We start from the raw sequence: 9642 nt of genomic DNA on the forward strand, positions 1-9642 counted from the left end.
ATGGGTCTGGCTAACAGCGTAAGTCAGTCCTTTCCCTTTAAATGACGTCTACTTTAGTTTTACAGCTACGTCTCACTCAGTGTGTCGCGGTGTCACAATCACCAGCTGATGGTTTGACTCAGTTTGTCATTACACTACCCAGATAGCACAGAATGATTGAAACAACATTGAATCAATGTCAGCCAGAAACATTGAANTATCATCATTATTATTATCATTATTATCATCATCATTATCATCATTATTATTATCATCATTATTATTATCATTATTATCATTAAAGGTAAAATAAAACAAAAATTGCAGAATTCTTCTCTACATTCAGATGAAAGTTTCCGGGTCATTCCGGGTCTCTCTGGGTTCCCCGTCCCTTTGGCGGTCCAGAGGTCATTGGGTTCAAACTGACCCGGTTCTGTTCTGCAGGTCCGGGACCGGCCAGAGACCAGACTCTGGTCCGGCAGCAGCACCGCCGGGTCGGCCTCCTCCTCTACTGCGTCCTGTCAGCAGCCGCTGCCGGAACCATCTTCATCACCCTGACGGTCCTCTGCATCATCATCATCGGCCGCTGGTGCTGGTGGGTCCAGGTCCGGTTCTGGGTCCAGTAGAACCTCCCAGAACTCAGCTGTCCGTCTGGTTCCAGGCCCCGGCGGCCTGGAGCTTCTCCCCAGGACGAGCTGCTGCTGCTGGGCCTCCTGCTGTCCTCCGGCTCGGTCCTGTTCTCCGGCCTGGACCGGACCTCGCTGCCGGGCCCGACGCTGGAGATGTTCTGCTCTGTGAGTCCAGAACCAGAACCAAGTTATTCTAGTTAACTAAACCAAAAGAAACAAACTCAGGTTGATAAAACATTTGAAGTGAAATAAATAAAAAGTGTAACAGGAGCCAAATCGTTTATAAAGCAAAATAAAAAACACTGAAACAAATTGGAGATAATTAACCTTCATTGGTGTTTTATTAGACGTGGAACAGTTTTTTCACTCCATAGGTTGTTTACAGCAGCTGTCAGCTGATGCTAACCGCTAACAGCAAAAGAGAAAAACAACTGAATCTATTTAGTAAACTGGTTTCATCTGCTGAATATTCATTAATAATTAATCACTTTGACTTTTCTGAATTTTGCAGGTAAAAATTAACCAGAACATAAAAAAACTACTAAAGCTAAACAATATAATAATGATCACTAATAAAACTTATTAATGTAATTTGAATGACTTCTTTTACTTTTTATATTCCTTGTTTTGTATTTATTGTTTGATTTGTTTATTTAAACTGATTTTATCCAGATGGAAGAAAAAAAGCTTTTGGGAAAATTCTGACGCATTTATGGAAATAATTTGAACTAAACGTAATGAAGCTAAACCGCAGGATAAAACCCAGACTGTTACAGTCCAGAACCAGAACCAGAACTCCTGGGTCCTGTGCTGCAGGTCCATCTGTGGACTCTGTCTCTGGGTCACACTGTGGGTTTGGCGGCGCTGCTCACCAGAACCTGGAGGGTCTACTCTGTCTGCAGCGTCCGGCTGAAGGTAAGACCGCTCCGGGTCCGGATGGACCGCTCCGGGTCCAGAGGGAATGCTGACATCTCTGTGTTTCCAGAACCAGAACCGGCTGCAGGAAACGGGCCGCGTTCAGCTCTGGATCCTCCTGCTGGACCTGCTGGTTCTGACCTCCTGGCAGATCCTGGACCCGCTCAGACGGGAGGTTCTGCAGCACCAGATGGAGGTGAGGAGCCTCCGAACCGGGCCAGAACCGGTCCAGAGGCTCCAGAACGTCTGGACATCTTCAGACGTTGAAGCTTCACTGTCAGAAATGATTTGACCTGAAAATAGAGAAACAGGAGAGTTTAGTTTAGAAATGTTAAGTTTAAATATTTAATTAAAAAGCTGAATACTGTTAGTAACCAAACTAACTATTTATCTAAACTAGTTAGTTGTGGTTTTGTTTGCTCAGGACGTGGCGGCTGATCAGGACGTCGTCGTTCGCTGGTCCTCTGAACGCTGCAGCAGCGCCAACATGGAGCTGTGGCTGACCGCCGTCTGCGGATACAAAGCCCCTCTGCTGGTCAGAACCTCATGCAACCGTGACAGCAGACCGTTTCCATGGCAACAGGTTAAACTAACCCGCTGGTTCCTCCTCAGGGTCTGGGCTGCTTCCTGGCCTGGAACATCCGGACCGCGGACGCCGCGGCGCCGGCGGTCAGCGGTCAGCTCCTGGCTCTCAGCATGTTCTCCCTCACCGGGTTCAGCGCGTCCACAGCGGCCGGGTCGCTGCTGACCTCCAGTGACCCCGCCGCCCAGTTCTGTCTGTGCAGCATCCTCATCCTCAGCTGCAACCTCTTCATCCTCATGGGCCTGTTCGCACCTCAGGTGACTAAAGCTAGCTGCGTTAGCCCAACGCGCTAATCATGGACAGCTTACGCTAATGCTAAACCGCTACATCAACGTGGTATTTAGCTGAAGCTAATGCTAAATGCTAACCATACACAAGAATTCCTCTAATGCTGAAACGTTCCTGGTTTCGGTTCGGTACTTGTTGAGTTTTCTAACTCTGTTGCTGATTTCATCAGGCTTCAGCTTCATCTTGCTGCCAGATTTTCTTAACCTTTTGCTTCCAGGTTCTCTGCTTGCTGAGCAGCAGCAGCGAGGAGCTGCAGCGGGTGGAGGAGCTGCAGCGGGTGGAGGAGCTGCAGCGGGTGGAGGAGATGCAGGCTGATGCTGCAGAGGAAGCGGGCGTTGAGCGTCTGAGGAGGAGGAACCAGGACCTGAGGAGTCAAAGCGCCCAGGTGAGGCGCTGCAGGTGAACAGCTGAAGCTCCAGGTGTAACCGCGTCTCCTCTGGTTTCCACAGCTGGACGTCCAGATTGAAACCATCACCATGGAGCTTTCTGCCCCGCTGCAGGAGGAAACGGGTAACAGCCGCTCGCTCGCCCACAGGAAGTCGTGTTCCTGCTGCTAACCTGAGTTTCTTACGTTTCCTTCAGGATGTGGAACGGCGTCTGGGACTCATGACGCCCAGGTCTGTGCGGCGAGACCTCCAGCTGAGAACATCAACTCCCCAGAGCGGTGAGTGGAGCATCATCGTCATGACAACGCTCATTGAGCCGCCAGCCTCTTTTATCACAGAGCCGCCATTTTGTTCCAGCTGCTCGGAGCCGGTGTTCCTCAGGGTGGCGTGTTTGGACGACTTCTGTTCCCAGAAATACTTTGATTCAAAGCGTTTCTCCTGATAACTGCTGCCGTTTCCTGTCTCTCTGAAAATACAAACGATGTGCTCAACCTTCAACTTTACTAAAGTAAATATTTTCCATAGGACTAAAACTGACTGAATTTAGATACAGATCAAATGTGGCAAAAATATTTTACCTGAGTGAAGATGCCTCCCCACCTTCTTCAAATCAGACAAAATTGATGTCAAACGTTTGTGTAGTAAAATTTTTTGTTTGTACAGCTATCATTTTAAAGATACAAAGAAATGTTTCTAGAGGTCATCAAAGGTCAATGAACATCAGTTTGTGCACTGACACTGAAAATAAGTGCTGACTGTCGGTCATGAAACTGAGATGGAAACAGCTGACCAGATAGTTAGCATGTTTTGCTCTAGTCCTACTTCAACAGTACAGTTTGTGTAATCGCGCCCTCTGGTGGTCAGAAACTAAACTACAGCTCACCCAGTGTGTTTTGGGAGGTGGGGTACCAGTTCATTCTAGATAAGATCATTTCATCAACGTTAAAATTAAATTATTCATGTTCGTAGGTTAGCACTTAATTTCAAATGAAATTCACAGAAACATTTTTCTTAATATCTTTGGAATGATAGCAGCACAAACGGAGTCCAGTTGATTGACACTATTTTTGTTTGATTTTATGAAAGTGGGGGGTGGGGCAACTTCACTCAGGTAAAATATACTGCTCAAAAAAATAAAGGGAACATTTCACTTTAATTGTGTGTGGATTGTGTGGCTCCAAATCCAGGCCTCCATTGGTTAATAAATTTGATTTCCATTGATGATTCTTGTGTGATTTTGTTGTCGGCACATTCGACTTTGTACAGACCAAAGTATTCAATGAGAATATTTCATTCATTCAGATCTAGGATGTGTTATTTGAGTGTTCCCTTTATTTTTTTGAGCAGTGTATTTTCACTTTCAATTAAATAAAATTTTATTCCAAAACCAAATTAAAATTGTGGCCAATCAGTGAAGGACGTTTCAGGAAAGCAGCAAATCGGACAGAAGCTGCATCTGCAGCAAGCACAGGGCGACAGTGGAGGGAAAAACCTGATGATCCTCAAAAGCTGAACTTCCAGTTCAGTTCAAACAACTCAGAGGTTCTTCGTTATCAACGCTTACAGAACAGGTTCTGATCGGTTCTGTCTGGTTCTGATCGGTTCTGTCTGACCCGGTTTGGTTCTGTCTGGTTCTACAGCATCCGGCGCCGGCTCTCCCTGCAGCTGCCCATTCTCCATCTCTCCTACCTCCCCGTCATCGGCGGCGTCTGCTCCAGCAGCTCCAGCCTGTTCGGCGAACAGGAAGTCGTCGCTCCCCGCCAGCAGGACCACTTCCTGTATAGCTGAGGACAGGAAGCTGTGCAACCAGGAACTTCCTGTGGGAAAATAGAGCAATGAATATGAACTGTTGTTGAAATATTTAGACAGTATAAATTATCTTCCTTTTATTGTCATTATTTTGTAGAAATCAGTTTTTACTTCATCATGAAAGGTTTTGCCAAAAAAGCCAAATTTTGTTGATAAAGAATTTATAAAAACAACAAAAGATCAAACCTGGACGTTTCATTCATAAACTTGTTTACCTGAGAAAATAAAGTTTGGAAACGACCTTTGATATGAAAGAAGAGAGAAAACGTTCCAGGCTGAAGGTCTGAGCAGATCTGATGATTTCACCTCTTTGCTTTGGCAGCAGATCAGGAACTTCTGAGCAACAACATCGGACCAAAGTTTAACTCTGACAGCTGCACAGAACCGGACCAGAACCAGAGCAGAACCGGACCAGAACCAGAGCAGAACCGGACCAGAACCAGGGCAGAACCTGAGCAGATGTCCGATATCGTCACTCAGCTGACGACTACAAACAGATTTCATGTTTCTTTAACAGCAGACATGAGAAAACGACAAAGAAAACTGAAATTAACGTGAATTAGGCCTCTGCTGCTGAGTGGGGCCCTCTAGCGGACAGCAGTGGAACTGCAACCAAAACCTACAGCAGCTTTATGCTAAACTAGTTTAAACCGAAACGAAATAATCTGGATTATTCAGCCTGACATGACAGAAAAACACAGAGGTTCATTTAGCAAAGTCAAGCTATTTATTCATTTATAAATATCAATTTAAAAACAATTAAGTATTTCATATACAAATCAAATATTTAGTTAAGCTAAATATTTAACTCCATACTAAATTTTTTGTTTCCTAACTAAATAGTTAGCTAGTAAGCAGCCAAATATTTAGCCAAAAGCTAAAGTTAAGAAGTTAAATCCTTTAGCTAAATAATTAGCTCCTAGCTAAATATTTAGTTTGTAAATAAAATGTAATTAAGAAGCTAAATATTTAGCTTAACTGAATTCTTAGTTAGCATGCTAAATATTTATTTTCCAAGCAAATATTTAACTAAATATGTAGATCAGAAGCTACATATTTTAGGTAATCATTTAGCTCCAAACTAAATACTTAATTTAAAAAGAAAAATTTAGTTTGGAAAATAAAATTGTAGCTATCATGCCAAATATGTAGCTTGTAGCTAAAACATTTTTAGTTTTCAAACTAAAAATTTAGTTTGAACCTGGTATTAATAAATGACTGAATAACATGAAACTGAAAGATGAACCATTTTTCCTGTCATGGCTAAATGATCCAACAGGCTGCAGTTTGTTCCTTACAGGTGGTTCTGTAGAACTGGGTCGTGTTTTTCTGCCTGTTTGACTTTCAGCCTCTGCTGCTGTGATGAAATCTGCAGTGGAAAATCCCAGCATGTGAGTGGGAGGAGGTTCTGGACTCCTTATAAGCTGGGCCGGACCTCTGGCCACAGACCCGTCCACCATGATGTTCTGTAAAGTTCTGCTGTGTTCAGCCGCTCTGGTTCTGCTGGCCGGTTCTGTGGAGTCGTCGTCTGGAGGTGAGGCGTGTTAAGAAAATAAATTTAAAATAAGCTAGTTTTAAAACTGAGCATGTCTTGATTCAAATGGCCTAAATTGTGGTTTTAAATCAGTAACTTATTTTGGCCTATTGACCGTTATTTTACTTGTAGTTACAGCAGATGGTTTGCTAGGATCTTTTGTCTGTGTGGGAAACCATCAGGAGAAGTTCCAGCTTTTCACACTCATCTGTGAAAAGCCGTAAACACGGCAGGGGTTTCTAGTTTGAGAGAGGGTCAGAGATAGCTCCTGGTTGGATGAGCAAAGATACGCCTTATTTGAATAAATTAAAGATAAGAATACGCCTTTTACTATAAAACTTTCTACACAGAAGTAAGAAATCAGATTTGCTCTTGCAATTCTCCAAAGACGTCTTTGGACGTCTTTGCTTTTCTTTCTTTCTTTCTTTCCTTCTTCTTCTTTCCATTTATGCCAGGTAAATGAATGTATGTCTCTGTTGTTCTGCAGTTTCTGTTGTAATTTTATGCGTCGTTTTCTATTGGATTAAACTGTAATTCTGTGACGTCTGCACTCGTTGTTGTTTTTGTGTGGCTACACGCAGCGCGCCGGGAGAACCTGGGATGAAGAAGTTCGAGCCAAAGAGTTTTCTTAAGAAATATTATAACCTAGAATCTTCTTCAACAGGCGCCTTCAGAGCCGCTCTGCGGTTTGCAGCCTGACTGACCGACTGACTGTTTTTCCCCTGACAGGATCCACTGGTGCCCTCCACTACGACCTGTCCGGTTCCGCCCTGACGGACCTCTACAACAAGCGGGTCCACCTGGCGGAGGCGATGCGGCGCCCGCTGGGAAACCTTCCTGTTACAATTGGAATCATCAGCCACTGTGGAGTTCGGTCAGTGAAACTGAAATCAATGGAAACATTAGCAAAGAGCCTGGAGAACCGTTGGAGCTGGAGGTCGTCTCAGCAGAGCAGAAACATCATCAAGTCGTCAACTGTGAAACGAACAAAAAATACTAGAACTTACCAAAGTACATCTGGTTCTGCAACTAGAACCAGATCCTGGAATCTGGAAAACGTTCTTCAGCTGATAGAAGGCAGACTGGAGCGTCTTTATGTGGCTCTGAAGGTCAGAGGTCAGCCTGAGCTCTAGTTCCCAGCTGGAAGAACTGAATCTGACTCCAGATCTATAACTCTAGATCCATAACTCTAGATCTATAACTCTGGCTCAGGAGGGGAGGGCCTCCTGCAACCTTTACATGTCTCAACTTCAACACACCTGAGTCAAACACTGAGGCCGTTAGCAGAACCTGACTGCACTGAGGAGGAGATTCAGCTGCTGGATTCAGGTGTGTTGGACCAGGGAGACGTTAGAGCTGCAGGACTCGGACCTCCAGGACCAGCATCATCCAGCCCTGGTCTAGATCTATAACTCTAGATCGTCCCTCTTTAGGTCCATAGATTAAACCTTCAGTTTTGTTTCTCTTCAGAAAGTTGTGGCCCATCCACACGTTTCTGTCCTAAGGTGGGTTCAAAGGTCACCAGGTGACGTTTTAATGTAGGGATGAGCATCATCTGCGTTGTCATGGTAACTGATCCTGAAAGCTCCTGGCTCCTGGTCTATTTCTCAGATCTGCAATTTAAACCCAGTTTGAGTTGTTGGATCCGGTTCTGATCTGTTCGGGTCAGAACTGATCAGCTGGGATCCAAAGAGCTGCAGGTTGATGAGGAACATGACTGAGATCCAGTTTTCTCTCTGGTGTCTTTTTAATGTTTCAGGAGTTAAAGGGCCGGTATCGAGTAAGTACCGCCATCTTGTGGTGAAGTTAGTCATAGCAATCAGAGGTAAATTGCACATTAAAGAGAATATAGGCATTTCTACCATCAACCCAGAGACATGGTTCTCTTTGATCTCCAGTTTACTTCTCTGAGAAGGTCCTAGCAGATGGCTAGCAAACAAAATGGTGGCTCTGTAACCTTCGGAGGTGCTGTGGTTTCTCTGCAGGGTGACTCTGGCTGACAGATCTCAGTGGTTGATCCATAAAGGAGGCGGATATGGGGTTTCCTCTCAGACGGTGGTGACCGATGCTCAACACATGAGCTCCAACTGGCGGGTGAGCAGCAAACACACCAAACATCTGAGGTACAACAGCGCCACCAAGTGTTCGGTGGTGGTTAAAGACCACACACAAGCTTCTGCCTTCCCAGAGGATTGGTAAACGTTCCTTAGACTGGTTGGTTTCCTGGGATTCAACTGTTAGCTGAAGTTGAGGTCGGAACTTCTGGCCTCCTGAAAAGCCTGACTTTTCCCAGTCCAGAACCAGTTTGGACTGGTTTTTGAGACCAGTGACTGTGGAAAAGCTGCATGTTTCTTCCAACTATAAGACATTTATGGGACATCACAAGAATACTTCAGCTTTCTTCTCCATATGCCACAGCTACACACAATTCATTGACTTGATTTAACAGTTTTTGCCATTACTAAACACGAGTTTGTTTTTGTGAAAAAGTTGTCCGTTTTTTCACATTAGGCTGCGTTTGTTTCCAGCTTTCCTTTTTCTCTACCCTGCTTTGTTTTTTCAATCTTTTAAACACCACTGACCAACAGGGGGCGTTTCTGCACCAAAGCTCTCTCTCCAGATGCTTGTAGCCTGTAATTGGCTGAGACAAAGCAGACGAAGTCCAGCAGCATCATCTCCAACTTGCTTGGTTCCTCTGAGGTTCCTGAACGTGTTGTGGAAAACTCCGTGTCCGTTAAATAAAAATGTGGTGTTTTGCAGATTTACACTGATTGCAAATCGTCCAACTACTAAATTTGAAACAGCGCATCGCAGCCAGTTAGTGTCAGACAAACGAGCGTTAAGCTGAGCTGTAGGGGAAATACCTGGACAGCTGATTCAGTTTGTGGTCGGCTGATTTATGTTATTAATATGTAGACTTAATACCCGCCAACAGACTCCAGATGAAGTGTTTTATGACACAGAGCTGAGATGGTGACCACGCTGCTCACCATGGCAGGACAGGAGATCCAGACTTTTCTGAAGTGATATTTAACTGGAAAATATGACTTCATTTGCGATCAGCGCCACAGAGGCTCTTACATTAACTTGGCATTAGCTCACAATAAGCTCAAATGGAAGCTTCCTTCCGGAAACTGTATCATGATGGACCCTCTTCCTGTCTGCAGGTCATCGAGTCCAAGAACTTCAGGGGAACCAAAACGGTGTCGGACCTTGTTGGAGCCGGAGGCCCGAACTACCGGCTGATCGGGGATAACTGCCACAATGCCTGTGGCAACATCATAAATCAGTGAATAAATATTCCATCATTTCTCTGTAATAAAAATGAAGCCTGAACGTGTTGTGTCATTTTTATTCCACTAGAGGGCGCAAAGCAACAGAAATTGATCACCGACTGGTTCAGAACCAAAACATGTTCGGGTTCTGAACCAGTGACGTGGGGTCAGGGGAGGCAGGTGAGGCAGAGCCTCACCTATCGTCATGGAAAAATAATATATAATAATAAAATCATTTATATTG

General features: G+C 44.6%; 1 protein-coding gene across 1 annotated transcript; it reads left to right on the forward strand.

Annotated features, from left to right (window-relative positions):
• Nucleotides 1-4769, forward strand: LOC106935571 (gamma-aminobutyric acid type B receptor subunit 2-like). The gene is made up of 11 exons (XM_015016097.1): nucleotides 1-22; nucleotides 424-574; nucleotides 641-773; nucleotides 1425-1523; nucleotides 1594-1719; nucleotides 1948-2058; nucleotides 2136-2363; nucleotides 2612-2779; nucleotides 2844-2904; nucleotides 2977-3058; nucleotides 4421-4769. The coding sequence occupies exons 1-11, from the start codon at nucleotides 1-3 to the stop codon at nucleotides 4566-4568; spliced, it is 1329 nt and encodes a 442-aa protein (XP_014871583.1). The 3' UTR covers nucleotides 4569-4769.
• The last annotated feature ends 4873 nt before the right edge of the window (nucleotides 4770-9642 follow it).

Source organism: Poecilia latipinna, unplaced genomic scaffold (genome assembly GCF_001443285.1).
Source record: "Poecilia latipinna isolate Pla-1442-1.1 unplaced genomic scaffold, P_latipinna-1.0 Scaffold1980, whole genome shotgun sequence".
NCBI classification, from domain to species: domain Eukaryota; kingdom Metazoa; phylum Chordata; class Actinopteri; order Cyprinodontiformes; family Poeciliidae; genus Poecilia; species Poecilia latipinna.